The following is an 18506-nucleotide window of genomic DNA, read 5'->3' as shown; positions in this document are numbered from 1 at the left end:
GTGTGTGTGTGTGTGTGTGTGTGTGTGTGTGTTACATTTAATGTTTTATTATTAAGATATGATCTAATTAACTGTTCTAATTATTTCAGCATATTTCAACAAATGTCTTCATTCCTTCCATCCTTCATTCATTCACTCGCTTGATATGTGGAATTGTCAGCATTTTATCCTTTCAAAAGAAATTCTTGAAGCTGGAGATAAAATGCAAAAAATATCCGTAGCACAAGACATTTTCTGGTCATTTACAGATTCTTTATCATTTTCATGCATGAGCAAAACAAATATTGTTTGCGGTACGGAGTGAGCAGCCACAGTGACACTGCGCTAACTCTAGTTTCTTTTTTATACACCTGGTATTGTTGTGCATGGTTTCAAGCTTAATAATAATAATAATTTAAAAATATGCATTTAAAGTGCGAGGCAGAGACTACAAAATAATATATATATATATATATATATATATATATATATATATATATATATATATATATATATATATATATATATATATATATATATATATATATATATATTTATAACATTTATACCCATAACTGTGCCTGGATGTGTTGGATGCTGAGGCTCAGGTTAAGATATGCATCAAAATAGTGCAGCAAAAATTAATGCATGGCACTTATTATGCAAATGTGAAAAGTCAAAGCTATCAATAAGGATGGAAGTGCATAATGAAATACTTCATCTGAGAGAGAGAGAGAGAGAGAGAGAGAGAGAGAGAGAGAGAGAGAGAGAGAGAGAAAGAGAATACTTTCATGTCTAATCACCAGTTTTTAAGTCAGTTATCAAAGTTGCCATTATGGCTAACAAGAACAACCTACCAGACACACAGAAAACATGCTCTAGTCCACATCAGTATGCATATTATAAGAAAGCGAAAGGGGTGGATTGTATGTAAGCTATTTCCTGTTTCCTGACAGGTCTTTAGAATGCTTATTGCTAATGTAAAAAGCAAACAGAAAAACAGATCAATGGCAATCAATGAACTTGTTTGTCCTAACAGCGTAGAGTCGCATGGATCAGCAGTGTGTTACTTCACTGTCATACAGGCATTTTCCCTAGGGGTAATTTAAAATTGAATACTTGCATCATCAAGCAGATGGCCTGTAAATTTTAGAGTAATGTAAATGGTAATTCCAGCCATGGGGAACTGATTTGGACTACAGGGGAATCCTGGCCGAACATAAATATACGATCGTTAGATTCGATCGGATCAGATCAGATCACTGATACAATTGGAATGTAAAGGTGAGCTGCTGGGTTGTTACCAACTATTTTATACAGTTCATTCGGAACGTTTTCACACCGCTTTACTTTTTCCACATTGTGTTATGTTACAGTCTCATTCCAGGATGGATTCACGTCATTATTTTCCCTAAAACTCTACAAACAAAACCCCATAATGACGACATGAAAAAGGTTTGTTATAATGTATATAAGTTTTCACAGCTTTTGCTTAATACGTTATTAAAACTTCTTTGGCACAAATTACTGCCTTAGGTCTTTTTGAGTTTGATGCTACAAGCTTGACACATCTATTTTTGGACAGTTTCTCCTATTCATCTTAGCAGAGCTTCTCAAGCTCCATCAGGTTGGATGGGAAGCGCCAGTGCACAGCCATTTTCAGATCTCTCCAGAGATGTTCAATTTGATTCAAGTCTGGGAGGACAAGTCTTAAGGACATACACAGAGTCGTCCCATAGCTCCTGTTATCCTGGGTCATGGCGAAGGCTGTGAATACTTACAGTAATGGCCAAAAATGTCGGCACCCTTGACAATTCTGGCAGAAAATGCAATATTTCTCTTTTAGAACATTGTTCCAATTGCAAATGTTTTGGTACTCACATGCTTATTGTATACACACAAAAAAAAGAAAAAAAGAAAAAAAAAACAGCTCCTTTAGTCAAACATGGTGGAGCTTCTAAGATGTTTTGGGGTTGCTTTGCTGCTTCTGGCACTGGATGCCTTGACTGTGTGAACGGAATCAGGAAATCTGTTGATTACCAAAGAATTTTGGGGCGCAACGTAGTGGCCAGTGTCAGAAAGCTGCATCTCCACCAGAGGTCAAGGGTCTTCCAGCAGGACAATGATCAAAAACACATTTCAAAAAGCACTCAGAAGTGGCTACAAAAAAAAACGCTGGAGAGTTCTATTGCCAGCAATTGCCAGCAATAAGTCTAGATCTGAATCCCATAGGACACCTGTGGAGAAATCTCAAAACAGCAGCTGGGAGAAGGCATCCTCCAAATCTGAATGACTTGCAGCAGTTTGCAAAAGAAGCCTGGTCCAAAATTCCAGTAGAGAGAAACTCATTCATGGTTACGGGAAGCGATTGATTTTAGTTATTTTTTCCAAAAGGGTGTAAGAGGGTGCCAATAATTTTGTCCAGTGCATTTTTTTTGGGTTCTGTGTGTCCTGTCCTGTTTGCACTGTCTTTTGTCTTGCACTTTTTGAACTTTATGTGGTGAGGACAACTTACTTTAAGTGCTCAGCTCTGTGTTCAGTGATGTAGCTCTGTGTTGTTTTATGTAGCACCAGGTTTCTGGAGAAACGTTGTTTCACTTCACTGTGTACTGCGTCAACTATATATGGTTAAAATGACAATAAAAGCTTCTTGACTTTACTTGAACCATGTAAACGACTGCCAATCACTGAAAGAGTATATGATTATCCCTGCACGCTGTAGAATCAGAATCATCTTTATTGCCAAGTTCCATTAGTTGCATGTGCAAGGAATTTATCGTGGTGTGCTGGTGCTATAAAAATATGAAAAAACCCTATAAAAACTAGGAAAGTAAAATAAATAAATAAAGATAAAGACATAAGTCCAAGGTGCAGGGTTGCACCTTAGACTTAGAAACTGAATCCACATCAGTTTCACACAAACCTCAGTAGCGTTATCTTTGTAAATACTCGCAAGGAAGGAACGCCTGATCCTGAAATATACCGTATGTCATTATAAAGTAATTACACCATTCTGATGGCGTTAATGGAACTTATTTCCTTTTTTTTTTACACTCATTTAAAGTAATCTTCTAAGGTAAAATTAGCTTACTAACAGAGAATTCCTTCAAGCTCTCACCTCTTTGAAGACGCAAAGGCAATTATTAATAATTGAGCTTAATAAGATGATTTAGTATTACTAACACACAACATATTTGCTGGTTGAATAATCTCATGATTATATATTTGCTATTATATTTGAAACGTAGATTATTATGCAGGGTTCTCTATCTACCCATCCCTCCATCCACCCATCCCTCCATCTGCCCGCCCGCCCGCCCGCCCATCCAATCCATCCATCCATCCATCCATCCATCTATCCATCCATCCATCTATCTATAGATGCAGATGTGTAAGAGGTGTTAAAAATGTGTAAAATGTCTGGTGCCACAGCCCCATTCTACTGTTAGACACTGTGCAGCTGTGCAGCTGGGGATGGTTCCACATAAACGCCTGATCCTCCAGCACTGCTCGACTGGTACACTTTCTCTCAGAATGAGAGGTAAGTATACTTCAAGGCTCTTCTCTGTTCTGGCACCGAGGTGGTGGAATGAACTTCCCCTAGATGTCCATACAGCGGAGTCCCTGGCTATCTTCAAGTGACGACTAAAGACCTACCTCTTCCTGAAACACTTAAATGAGCACTTTCCAAGTTTGCTTTGTAGAATTCAAGTTATATTTATATTAAGTTTGTAATCTGGCGTACCAGTGTAGAGTTTAAGGTCACAGGTTGCATGAATAGTTCTGCATTGAAGCGCCTATCACTGAACATTACACGTCAACAATGATGGAACTGGACCATTTTGAGGTTTTTTCCTCTCAAGGTTTCTTCCTCATGCCATCTCAGGGAGTTTTTTCTTGCCAGAGTCACCACTGGTTTACTCGTTAGGGGCTTATTGGATTGAATTAAAGTGAACGTGTGCAGCTGTTGTGGGCCGTGTGCACATCTGTTACCCACCTCTCCCCAGGCAGCGGGCAACGGCTCTACAGGAGGGTAGTACTTGGGCAGGTCCCACGCCACCGTGTTCATGTACCATTTGAAGTCTTTACACTTGAGGTGCTTGCGCAGCTCCTTCTGAGCGGTCAGGTCTCCTGTGGACAGGTGGCGGTATTCCGGCCGCCGCTGGTAGATGTATTCTGTGTACTCATCCATCCATGTCTCTGCGACTCGCTTTAGATTCTGACAGGGGGGGTGGAGAGAAAAAAAAATGCACAAAAAGTGTATTATATTTATGTTCGAACTTCAAACAAGCTACCGATATGCCAATATAATGCAGTGTGGACCAATAAAGCACACTTTAAACTTAATTAAGTCCAAATGGAGAATAGGCAGAGCATAGCAAAAAGACAGAGAGAGAGAGCGAGAGAGAGACAGAGATAGAGAGAGAGAGAAAAAGAGACTATCAACCATCACATTCATTTTTTTCTGTACGTTTATAATAACAGCTTGCCGGTAATTTCATGTCTCCACATTTGTCATTAAATTAATGCTGAACCGAATGGAATTGGAAAAGAAAATGGAAGAAAAGAGACATTAATTCCCAAAGAAATTTAACTCGAACTCATCAACTCAAATATAAACAGTTCTTGATGAGGTTTTTGCCCTAGTAAGCAGACAGAACATTCTTCTCACCAGAGGTGTAAAAAGTACCTGAAAAATCATAGTGGAGTAAAAGTATAGATATCTTACTGGAAGTTCAAAAGTCACTAAATCCAATATGACTTAAGTAAAACTTTTACAAAACCCAGCATTTAAATCTACTACTTGTTGTGTGCATCCTGGCTATAAATTTGGAGAGTTTTGTGATTTAATTGGTTTAAACGTTGCATTGATTCTGCTAATCAACATTGTGTTCTAATTGATTCCCTTTCCAAAGGTTGATTTAGTAACCCCATGTGATTTATAACATTCTACCTCATGTTGCCTTTTTGCACTGTTATGGACATTATATATATATACACATATATACATACACATCGAATAATGCACTTCTGTGTTTATTTTCACATTTGCAACTTGTACTATATTCTTAGACAACTGCATTGAGCTGCTTTCTGCACCTGTACCTCATTCTTTTTACTTCTATAAAAAAAAAAAAAAAAAAAATATATATATATATATATATATATATATATATATATATATATATATATATATATATATATATATATATATATATAAATATATATATATATATATATTTAAGATTTATTTATGTATATACATTGCAATTTGCACTACTGGTTAGATGCATTTCATTGGCCCTGTACTTGTAATCTGTACAAAGACAATGAATCTAATCTAATCTAACCTTATCTGATCTGATCTGTTCATTTTTACAAAGAAAAAAACACATGGGAGCACGTAGTTAAAAGAAATGAATCAGTGACGAAATGTGTACGGAAGCAGAGTAACAGCTACCACATTGACGTCACTTATTTTCTCATTGTGGATTATTTCTTTTACACAACAGCAATTTCTCAAGTACAATTTTATTCCAGAATGACACACTTTTCATCACATCCTGAACAGAAGCTACAAAAACTTTTATCAATGAAACCAAATTGAAAAAACCCTCAATTGCCGAAACAATTTAACCACTGACTTATACAAATTGCTGACATTGATACTGGAGACTCCTTCCATAAGAGTTAAATAAACATCTCCTAACAGGTTTCTCACCACATTAATGATGAACAACACATTTTCTAACAAATATTAATATGTATACTTAATATTAAGTGTATTATCAAAATATTTTTATTATCATTGATTACCCTTTGCTTTAGATTATGAATATAACAGAAGTCCCTGTGAATGAATTGTTGCTATAGAAACAATATCGAATTTGAGTGGATAATTAATGCTTTTATAATCAACACCGAATAGAGAAATCAACAGCGCTGCATTTGAAAGTAGTCCAGTCAGATGTATTCAGCTAGTAGTTTGATAAATTTATACCTTTATGTAAAAAAAGTAAAAAAAAAAAAAAGACAACTTCTAAAACGTAAAATAATAATAAAAAAAAAACAAGTTGGAGAAAAATGCGTTTGGCTTTGCGTCTCTTGTAAAAGAGGTTGTGGGATAAAGGCAACAGATGAAAAGTAGTTTTGGAGGCGCTCCACCCGAGTCCTCTGAGGTGTTATCTGTTCCAACCAGGCAAGAACGGGAATAAAATGGCGTACGCCCAACCTAATTAGCAAAAGGAAAGTAGGGGTATACCACTAAATCATACTTGAGTATAAAACCAGAAGATGAAGAGTTCAGGGTCCATGTGAAGCTCTGGGATCTCTGATTTATTTAAGTTCCCCAGGATATACAGGGGTATGTGTGAATCCTAATGCTGCAGCAGAGGACGTGCTAAAAGGGTATGAATATGCTATCAGGGCTAACCTTGTCTTTTAAGAATAGCAGAACATCAATCTAGGGTTTCTTTTTTGGTGTTCATCTTAGATTATTTGCTGCCTGACGAAGAATATTTTGAACTTCTATTTTGTTCTTTTTGACACCAATGAAAACGCATAGAAATACTAGAAAGACACAATTGAATTGTAGCTCTGACTGATTTCTTTCTATCCCTGACTGTAGATTCAGTGTAGTGTAGATCAGTGACAGAAATGTCACTTAAGTACCCAAATGTGACACGGCCTCTAAATTGAGTAATGATTTTTAATAAAATAAAAGCTTTACTTTCATTTTTTTTTTGCATTTGAAGGAAACATGACATAAACCTGAGCATATCCTCATAATAATAATAATGTCCTGCTCACCTCCACTGCTCATCTTAAGTGTCCTGCTATGGAGCTCTGACCTCCACCCTACTAAAGATCTTTGGAATGAATTGGAACCAATTGGGCTCCTCAACCTCACCTTCATCAATTTCTCACTTTACTAACTTACTGAACAAATCTCTACAAATCTTCAAAGTCACACTCCAAATTTTGGTGGAACATCTTCCCAGAAGAGTGGAGGTCAACAGTAAATGGGGACTGAATGTGGAATGGGATGTTCAAAAAGAACATATGAATCTTATGGTCCACAAACCTGCCCATATAGTGTATTACATTATAGTAAAAGAAAGGAAGGATGTAAAAGAAAAAAACTTCACTAAACAACAGGTTTTTGAACCAAAATAAATATAGCAGTTTTCCAATATTGCATTTTTGTTGGTGAAAACAAAATCATCTGTCAATCATTCCAGTTATTAACTATAAATAATTTAAGCCTGAGTGTTAAATCTTTGTGCTTTCTAAAGACATTTAAAATATTTTCCTGAAAACACACTGCTTCCAACACCTTCTGGCAGACGCATGAGCGCATCGAAAGCAACAAAAACATCCGGATATGTTTTATTAATAATATATAGTTAATAATATGCCATCAACAACCTTCTGCTGTCGTGTTATTGCTGCAATTGTAGTGTTATTGCTATTGTTCTCGTCATCTTCATTATTTACCCCGTTCCTGCATCACCTCATCTCATTTGTGCCTCATCCTTGCGTCGTCTCTTTTTTCCCTCCACACATTCTCAAGCATGGTAAAGAGCATGCAGAAAATATATTGCAATATGCAAATACGCACAATCAGTATTGATAGAAACATCGGCCTACTGGCAAGTACTGTATGAATTGCTGCGTTTCTTTACAGGATATTGACTGGTTGAATCGTGTGGAGCAACAGTGGTGGTGCTGAATCATCGTGACACCTCGAACAAACAGACACAGGCGCATTGGAGCTCTGGGATATCTTCTAAATGAAATAGATTTGATTAGCATTCAGTGAGAGCGAGTTTGAAAGGGAGCAGGAGTCCAGTGAAATGGCTAGAACTAAGAGATATAAAAATAAATCACATAAATAAGAAGACAGTTAAACAAATACCGAACAAAACCTCAGTGGTGGGACGTCTGGGCTAGCAAGACCTTCTATAGAATCACTGACTTTGTCTGTGAATATGTTTTGAATTATTCCCGATAGCTTAATTTTTAAGCGTTTCTCTCTAAGGACCAGCGCCACCAAGTGTAATTTTAGGTTAGAGTTTCTATCCAATCAGATATTGCCATAAAGCAAGCAGAAACAAACAGCACAGGCTTTTGTTAGATTCAAATACACCTTGCCTGAAGCTGCTGTTTTAACCAATCAGATTGGTCACTCCAAGGCCCCCTAGTGGAAGTCATAATTTTCACGTCCTTTGATTTCAGGGTCAGAGAGCGCACTGGTCAGATCTCGCAAATCGCATCTGTAGCAAACTGCACGAGCTTAAATATATGTGTGGATTTCATATGATTTTTTTTCCTTACACAGTGATCGACAGAGGAGAAATTGATTTGGTTGCAGAAAGAATAAAAAAAATTGACTTTCAAGGAAAGTCGGACACCGCGAGGAAACAGTTTAAAACAGCTGTTCAGCTTTTTTCTTGAACCGTTTGTGCATTTTGCGTTTTCTAACTTGTAGAATTAGCACAAAAACACACAATTTGCCCTTTTTTCAAACACCCAAGAAAACCGCAATGCACAAAAACAACGCGCGAAAAAATGCACAGAAACCCGACGGCATTTCATGAGGTTAATATCGATTCTTCTGCTGGAGATGATGTATGGGGGGGATTACAGCTGTGGCTACAGTGTAACTTTTAGAAATGTTTAGTATGTTTCTTGCTTTAGTTATGACATTCCTCTCTGTGATGCAGCGCTCTGTTCTACTACATTTCTCTATATTATTGATGGTTTCTATATCTGTGGCATTATAATGATGACGGTATTAAGAGCTTTGAATTAGGAGAAGACCCATGACCTTGTTATCGGTACACCGTTTGTCCTTCTTTAGACACCTTTTAGTGGGTACTAACCACTGCATACTAGAAACACCCCCAGAAGACGTGCTGTTTTGGAGATGCTCTGACTGAGCCACGTAGCAATCACAATATGACCTTTTTCACCAAGTCAGTAAAAGGTTTTTGGCTGCCCAATTTGATTGCTTCCAACACATTACCATCATCTCACCTTCTGGCAGCTGCCATTAAAAATGCGTTGATCAATGTCATTCCCTTCGCCTGTCATTGGCTGTAATGTGATGATTGGTGAATATGCTTAAAAATAAAAACGAGGACAAGGTGATTTCAACCTGGAAATGGACAAACTCTAAACACACTTGTTGCGTCCTCACCTGACTGCATTTGTTCTCTTATTAATGCTCGTATATTAGAGAAAAGAAGCCACACATATAGCAAATTTTTCATTGTCTTTAAAATGAAAGGCGCTGATTTTCTAAAGATTCCAAATAACGAGTGCTAATTTGTGTGTAAAGGATTAAATTATGCATGAACTTTAATTGCCTGAATGATATAATGAGCAAATTAGGGGTTCGGTTTACGTGTGCTGTTTGTTCATGAAACCCATGACAAGCTCAGACCTCTAAAAGAGCGTTCGCAAACACTATATAGACAAAAGTTTGTGGACACCTGACAACTCGTACTCCATTCAATATTTAGTCTATAGTGTATTTGCTGTTATTATAGCTTCCACATTTCTGGGAAGATGTTCCACTACATTTCAGAGTGTGCTTGCAGAGATCATGGAGACATTCAGCCACAAGGGTGTTAGTAAAGTCAGGTACTGATGTAGGTGAGGTAGAGAGGCCTGGGTTCACATTCATCCAAAAAGGTTGTGGTCAAAGCTCTCTAGCAGGAGATCTTCCACTTTAACCCATGTCAAGCATATCTTCATAGAACTGGATTTGTACACAAAAGCATTGTCATGCTGGAACAGGTTTAGAATAGAAGAATAGAATACAATAGCCTTTATTCGTCACTTATACATTACAGCAGAGTGAAATTTGTTCTTCGCATATCCCAACTTCCTTAAAAGCTTGGGTCGGAGCGCAGGGTCGGCCATGATACGGCACCCCTGGAGCACAGAGAGTTAAGGGCCTTGCGCAGGGGCCCAAGAGTGGCAGCTTGGCGATACCGGGGCTTGAACTTTCCAATCAGTAACCCAGCACCTTAACCACTGAGCTACCACACTGTAATTATCAGTAGATGCGCTATTCTTTTATTATTTAAAAAATTATTAATCATTTGTGACCAATATTTGATATGTAGATCGATTTCTCTTCTCTCAACCGTTTCTCAAGCGCTTCTCTCAGCATTGGCGCTGCTGCTACGTGAACATGACGTATCACAATGCTACGGAGACCGAGGCGAATTAGGAGTCACATAGAATACAGATTAACACGGCAGAGGTAGAGCTGTATCTTCCTGCAGACACAACAGGAAAAGAACGTCTGATTTCATTTGATCTTTTTTTTCCCATTTTTTTCTTATAACGTTTGTCTACCTTTATCAAAGGGTATCAGTAATTCTGGATCTGAATGTAAATGCATTAAAGAGCATCAAATGAAACATCTGTGTGGCTCAGTTTTAAAAGCGTATTTATGTGAGTGTGATGTGCGGTGATGAACTCACTCGGGCCAGGCTCGTTCCTGAGGGCACTTTGTAGGGCACGTACTTCCTGTAGATGTGGCCCACTCTGGAGCAGGGTACGTCATACATACTGCCTCCACACATCCACACCTGAGGGAAACACACACACACACACACACACACACACACACACACACACACACACACACACACACACACACACAGAGTAGTGATATATCTTTCAAGCACTGAAAAGTAGAGAAAGGAAGAGAGCTGAGTAATATCTGATATCTCCATGAGCTGTTTTTGGGGGTCCTACTCTAAAAGCTAGAGAGGAAAGCTTGTTCTGCAATCATCCATAACACTGTTCCACCATGTGTATGTGTCAAAAACAAGTTCCATCCTCTCTACAGGCTCCAATTACACTTCTACTAGCTGACAGCACAGGAAGAGAAGGGGGTAAAAAGCCTTTTCCTCCAGGCTTAATCTCTACTCATCTGCTGCTCTCGCTCATCTGAACTGTACACAGTGTTAGAGCAGGAAAGAAGAGGGATTTTCCCCTTGAGCGAGAGAGCTTTTCGATGTGTTCCAGGATCTCTTTTAAAAAAAAAAAAAGAGAGAAGATTCTGCATCTGCATTGTGGAAGTGTTGTGGGCATTTGACAGGCAAGTCTGAAGGCTCTTCGTTTCATCATCTCCCCTGCTGCGTGAGAGAGAGAATGCTGTGCACTGATATCAAATGCCATGCTTCTTTCTCTCCTTCTCTCCTTCCATCTCCCTTCATCTCTCTCTCTCTCTCTCTTCCGCTGGGACAGTCACTTAGCGGTCAGGCTACACTTCACACGCTCTGAGGTGCAACTGTCCTGGACACTGGCACGACACGAAATCAAAACTCTCTCCCTTTCAAGAGTAAACAAGGGAACTAAGTCACATTACCGGATCAAATCGTGGCTCGAGATGTGATATTATTGGGAGGAATCGTGCAGCATGTTGAAATCCACCCACGTCCAACAGAAGGACGCCGGTTGGATAAAGACAGCTGACCGATATTTTGGCTGACACTCGGCTTGAGCCTTCCAAGTTGGTCCTCACAGAGCAGTCACGCTAAAGCTGATAACAGCGATTACACACTTTCTCAGTAAACACCGGATCCGTACATAATATCTGCAACCTATACTTTTCATGACACTGGTGGTGCTGGAACGGAGAAGCTACAGTAACAATTAAATATATACTGTGTAGTTTATGTAGTATGTAAATCAATATACATCGAAAATATTGGTCACAAAAAATAATAATCATTATAGTGCATCTAATAATAATTATACAAAAAAGTATTCTTCTAATAATTACAAATAATTATATATAAATTAATATTTTTTTAACCGATTCAAAAAATTATGCATCGAATGAATGCCGATGCACCGAATCGGTAAATCTTACCATCCCTAATATATAGATGCATTTATACAGTGAATTCTTTTCTTTGGATATCCCGGCAATGTTAGAAAGCTGGGGTCAAAGTGCACGGTCAGCCATGATGCAGCACCCCAGGAGCACAAAAGATTAAGGGCCCTACCCAAGGGCCCAATAGTGGTTATATACCCTGATTATATACCCAGTCCCTGCTGCACTCAAAATCAACCACATTAAGCTTCAATGTTGGGATATGTTGGGGTTTGGCCAAGTGATTTCCTCCAGACATGATATATAGAATTGAGGCCGAACAGTTTAGTCTTGGTTTCATCAGACTAGAGAATCTTGCCTGCTGGCAAACTCCAAGTGAGGATCCAGATGTAGATAAATGAGAAAAAATATAAATTTAGACGATTGTAGTATCAGGATGCAACATAAGAAAAAAAATGATGGGTGACTACTTTCCATATGCAATATATATATATATATATATATATATATATATATATATATATATATATATATATATATACACACACACTATAATATAATCCTGCCAATTTTTATGAAAAAAAAAAAATATTTTTTTTGCAGTTGCTATGGTTTCCCTGCAGCCTGTGTTCCAATCATGAAGTTCAACTGATTGTGCACAGGAGTGGAGTGACTAATGAAAAAGCATCCGCGGCAGGTATCTTATCTCTGATGAAAGTGAAAAATCCCTCACATGCGTGTCTCCTGGCCTCAGACGAACAGGAGATCACAGGGTCACACGGACCAATTAGTTTCAGCGCTGCCCGGAATCACACCTGCACTGTCGCCAGTTTTTTTTTTCTACTGTCTGTGTCCTTTTGGCTGTAACATGCAGGAAGGAAATTGACCAAACTCCAGTGTGCAGACTAACCACAGCTTCACAGAGCTGTCAGAAATGAGAAATGTTCGTATCAGGACGGACCTCATCAGGCACAGTATTGCTTTTAGAGACTCTCTGTCTCGCTGTGGGGCAGAAACGGGGAAAAAAAAAGGGCAACAGGACCTGAAAAAGCACTCAACAGATACAGGCGACAGGAGAGTGTTGATAAAAGGCTTTTGAATTGTTCCATTTTTGATCTGGTCTACCTGATGGAGTACTGCCCTGCATTTTCTGCCCCTATAATCAATCCTACAGTGTCAAAACTATTCTTGACCCACTTGATGTAGCTCGGGTCAAGTGCTTCCAATGCAGCGTCTCAACATCTGTATGCACGCACGCCTGAAGCTCCCTTCAGCACCGTTCGCGGCCTTTTTTCTGTTCGAGCACAACTAGCGCCGCCGAAACAATGCGTCCGTCTACAATTGAATCGCATTTGATAGAATCAAAGATCTGTTTCAAAAAATATCTATTTCAATTGACATGAAGCAGATTTATGGACATCGAGATCCCTATTTAACAAAACTGACTTTAGCATGAAAACCCTTCTTGAGATGATAAGAGAAAAAAACCTTGACACAGTACGTGGGGTTATAAATCATTATAAATCAAGAGAAGAGAAGAGAAGAGAAGAGAAGAGAAGAGAAGAGAAGAGAAGAGAAGAGAAAAAGTGAGACGTTCTATATGAGCAGATTGTGTCGGGTCATAGGTATTCCAATTTATCTGTTTCCTCTCTCTCTCTCTCTCTCTCTCTCTCTCTCTCTCTCTCTCTCTCTCTCTCTCTCTCTCTCTCTCTCTCTCTCTCTCATATATATATACCCATTTCTATATATCGATCTATCTATCATGTATGTATATATATATTTACATATATATGACCACAACAACAGCTTTCAGGTATAAAATTACCAGAAGAAGCGTATTAGCTTTACTAGCGCACACATACTGTAAGCGTTTCAAAACAGCAACCTTCTGCTAAAATCACTGACTACACCCTCAAAGATAATTCTGGACTTTATGAATGTTTGTCATAAAGAAAATCTGTCACATGTCACAAAGCAGGAATGGAAGTTTTTACTAAAAGAATTGAATAAGCAGAGATTTTGGGTGTGACTGATCATTACCCCAAAGTTGACTGCTTTCCTCTGACAGCAGCTGTAATGGTTTTGTTTGGATTTGTTTATGAAAAACTTGTCGAATATTTGATCTATTTATAGTTACATTTGACTGTGGCGAATCTGGGAAACGATTTTCATTTCTTGCATTTAATATTATATGGATATACATATACTATATGGACAATGTAAGGACAATGGTGTGGCTGAAGAAAAAGGTACTGATGTAGGTGAAGTAAGGAGGCCTGGGTTGAGGTCAGAGTTTAAAAGCAGTAGATCTTCTACTCCAATCCATGTAAAGCAGATCATCATGCAGTTGACTTTGTGCACAGGGGCATTGTTCATACTGGAACAGGTTTGGGGGAAAAAAAAACAAATATGGTCGAGAAAGTCAGGTGTCACAGTAAACCTGTTTATAAAGCATGGCTTAAACATAACTCCATGAAGAACAAAGGTACAGTATGGCACAAAGCCCTGACACTGGAGATTCCTTTTTCTATTAACAGTCTTTACATTTTCTTTGTTAAATAAAAACACAGGGTAGGAATTGATTTACTAATTGTTTTAGGGTCTGTCATACAGGTTCTCAATCTAAATAAATCAACAAACTCCTGACCAATCAGAATCCAGAATTCAACAGTGCTTTCACATTGTAAGATATCAGTGGTATCATTTGTGTGTAGGTGAATGTATGAGCTGTGCAGTCATGCATGGTGTGTGTGTGTGTGTGTGTGTGTGTGTGTGTGTGTGTGTGTGTAGATTTGTCCCTCAGACTCTCTCACCTTGAAGGAAATCTCATACTGCTCTCCTCCCCAGATCTCTAGGCCCGTATCATAGCCTCCCAGCTCCCAGAACCACTGACGGTTCACAGCGAACAGACCTCCGGCCATCACTGGAGACCTGCAAACATGAAGAGAAGACCAACTTATTCGCTACTCATTCTCTCTCACTCTTTCTCACCCACATACCTCATAACACATTTATAAGTATAGATTCTGCCAAAGCTGAAGTGCAGTTCAGCCAGACGTAGAAATCTTTCCCGAAGGTCATAAAAGGGTTGGTTCCCTGACCGGGGATCGACCACGGGCCGCAGCGGTGAGAACGCTGCATCCTAACCACTAGACCACCAGGGAACCTTTATTCACAACACTAACTAATATAAAGAAATTCTGGAGTACCTTCACCCTCGGGGGTCAGTGCGTAATGTAAAAGGGTAATGCCACTGTACAAAAATGTCACTTACAATGTTAAAGCATTGTGAGCAACACAGAGTTGTAAAAAAATCATACTTGACTAAATGTATAGATACCTGCAAACTGCAAATCTTCCACTATTACAAGATCAAATTCCCCAATTCCAATATGATTAATGAAAGTCTTTGGGTATCTGATGTTAACAGTACTTGAGTATTTGACTCGTATTGAACGTATCTCAAAGACGTACAAGTCCTCAACACCAAGACACGTGCTAGAAAAAAACAAAAACAGCTGATTCGTGAGGTTTTATTTCCTAAAATACAAATTGGACACCTGAACACTGCATTCACCATCAACACAACAACCGCTTCAACATGGCTCTCCAATTTAACTAATAAAATCACAGGATCATGTCACAAAGTAGAAAAACCATAAATGTTTAATGGACTAATCAAATGAAAGTTAATCATTTTAGATAAAGTAAAATTAAATATTCTGACTGTGATTTGATGCACCTCTCAGTCTTAAAGAGGGACAATGTTTTTATTTAACTTCAACAAAAACTGCTTCTCAAAGTTTTTGGAATTTATTCGAGCTCTTTTTGAACTGAAAATGAGGCCAGTGGTGCTAAAAAGTCTCTCACAGGCACCAGATGTGGGACAGGAAGTGTTAAGCCTTAATGACATCTTCTACAGAGGTGCAAAATGTAATTGGTAACCCTCATTGCCAATTAAAATATAGTGGAGTAAAAAGTACATATATTAAATCATAAATGTAGTTGAGTAGAGAGTAAAAGTTGCTTCTATTTTTGATAGTCAGTCAAATTAGAAAGTAGCCAAAAAATTACTTAAGTACAGCAACAAAAAACATTTACTTTACACCACTGCAACAGCAGACACTATATCAAATCCAATACTGAACTAAAATATATTTGTTATATGTTAAAATAGGTAGCTTCTCATTTAACAAATAAACTAAAAACGTTTTCCTCAAAACTTCAAATTGGTGAGAAACAGCATGTTGTTTTAAAATGTAGTGGAGTAAAAAGTAAGATATAGTGCATTCAAATGTAGTGAACAAAAAAGAAAAACTTGTACCTAAAATGTACCTAAGTGCAGTCCACCAGTATTGATTTGTTTATCTTTTGCAAAATACAGTAGAACCCGTTAAAACCATTAAAATATTGCAAGCAGGAACAAACAAAAACAATAACTGTGTGCAAATCTCTTGTTGAGACCAATGATGAAATGGAGTGATATTGTGGAACTGTCAGAGTCAGCAATCACACACTAGAATTAGTGGAAGGATCATTTGCAGGGGTAGTGGCAAGGGCAGGGTCACTTGTAGGGGAAGTGGCAGGGGCAGGTTTATTGGCAGGGTCAGTTTCAGAGGTAGTGGCAGAGGTGGGTTCAGTGGCAGAGGTAGTGGCAGAGGCAGTTGCAGGGATAGTGGCAGGGGCCACTTTTTAATAACGAACATAGTTATATGTTAGTTAGTTATATAAATGTAAAAACCGATCGGCCGCTCAGAAATTGTGCATTATGTAAAAGGATCCTTAAGTGTAAAATATAAAAGAATACGAGAAAATGAAAGACGTAAGAGAAGATATGAGAAAATATATTATATAATGATAAGGTGGTATTAAAAAAAATGTGCAAATATGTTTAGATGTGCAAACATTAGCAATGATTATGACAATATAAGGTGCAGTGTGCAGATGCAGAATAACCTTTGGGATAGTTTAGATGCGCATCCTCGCATTGAGAAGTCTGATGGCTTGTGGGAGGAAGCTCCCCTTAAGCCTCTAAGATTTGGCCATCAGACAGCATAAGCACTTGCGTGATAGCAGCGAACTAACCAGGCAGGGGCAGTTGCGGGGGTAGTGGCAGGGGCAGTTGCATGAGCAAGGTCAATGACAGAAGAGGTGGCGGGGTCAGTGGCTAAAGTTGTGGTGGGGTTAGTTGCAGAGGTAGTGGCAAGGGCAGGTCAGTCACAGGAGTAGTGACGGGGTAATGGCAGAGGCAAGGTCAGGGAAGGAGATAGTGTCAAGGGTGAAGGCAGGGGCAGTAACAGGAGTAGTGGCAGAGGCACGACCAGTAACGGTGGAAGGGTACTGGCAGAGACCCATTCAGTAGATGGGTCAATGGCAGGATCATGTCCATCTGTCATATCAATCACTGTGGCTCATCTGACACGCCATACCATGGATCAGGAAGCCTGTAGGTTCTCATACAAAATGTTAGACTGTGATGTGTAATTCAAATGTGGATTAATATAGCCAACTTGCAAGCATAAAAAAACTTTAAAATAAATCGGAAATGCCAAATAAAGGTATTAATAAATGAAGCTCTTTTTCATTGAACACTTTTGTGTAGGAGCAGGTCATTAATGCAGCTGATATAATGTGTGCTCAGTACACACATGGTTAATGAAAAGACGTCTGTGAACAGAAGCTGATTTGTACAGAAGTGTGTAATTAAACTTCCTGCCATTTTACTTCTGGTTAACTGTACGACTTTCTATGACTTCAGAAATGTAGTAATGTTTGTGAAAGTGATGAATTTCTCTGCTCCTTGTGAATAAATCCTGTAGATGGCTGTACGAGCAGGGATACCAGATTTATGGCTATGAACCATGCACTGTTAATATCAAAACCAAAAAATGTTTTCTAACCTAAAAAGTGCTGGTGGTTTAAAAATAACTTAATTGCCAAGAGAAATCTCCAAGCACCTGGCAACACTGCCTACACAGCTCTAAGCAGCACACATGCTGTAAAAATTTTTTTTATAAAAAGAACTTTAATAAAAAGGGGCCGACAATAATCTCCTACATTTTACCAGCAATTGTAATCGATCATCCATATGTACATCCCCTAATTCACCCTAAGAACAAGGCAATGATGTGCAAATCTTATTAACCCAAATTTGAATGACAATAGAACAAAGAAAACATATCAACAATGATGCTTAAGCTGAGGAAATGTTTAATTTTAAGGAAAAAATAAGGTCATTTTGAATTTCATGGCTCTAACATGCAAAACAGTTGCGACAGGAGCTAAAAAAATGACTGGAAATATAAGTGTTACTAAAAAGAAATTACTAGAGAAACATATAAACCAAGATAGACCAAGATGTCGCCGAGTACACATTGTGAGGCTCAGCGACTCTCCAGATTTGCAGGATGCTAAGGCTAGCACAGCCATAAAAGAAGTTAGCTCTGTCTATCATCAAACTGCAGACAGTGCATCCTGATGGAGCCTTCATTGTCACTGGGGATTTTAATAACTGCAATTTAAGATCTCTTCTGCCAAGATTCCAACAGCACATGTCCTGTTTTCCTAGGGGACACAAAACTTACAAGAAGCCTACAGTGTCACCAGAGACAATCTGAGGAGAATCTGCAAAGCCAAAAATGCATACAATCTGTCCTTGGCCCAA

General features: G+C 38.5%; 1 protein-coding gene across 2 annotated transcripts in view; it reads right to left on the bottom strand.

Moving 5' to 3' along the window:
- galntl6 (polypeptide N-acetylgalactosaminyltransferase like 6) overlaps positions 1-18506 on the bottom strand; it is a 288765-nt gene that overhangs the window by 22958 nt on the left and 247301 nt on the right. For both annotated transcript variants that reach the window (XM_083538743.1, XM_083538744.1), the window contains exons 8-10: positions 14656-14773; positions 10479-10586; positions 3977-4198 (exon numbers count right to left, since the gene is read on the bottom strand). In XM_083538743.1, the coding sequence (XP_083394869.1) occupies positions 3977-4198; positions 10479-10586; positions 14656-14773 (448 nt within the window). The remainder of the gene's footprint in view (positions 1-3976; positions 4199-10478; positions 10587-14655; positions 14774-18506) is intronic.

The sequence above is a fragment of the Silurus aristotelis genome, assembly GCF_946808225.1.
Source record: "Silurus aristotelis genome assembly, chromosome: 4".
NCBI lineage: Eukaryota > Metazoa > Chordata > Actinopteri > Siluriformes > Siluridae > Silurus > Silurus aristotelis.
Note: the sequence above shows the minus strand (reverse complement) of the source record. Positions and strands in the feature narration are given on the sequence as shown.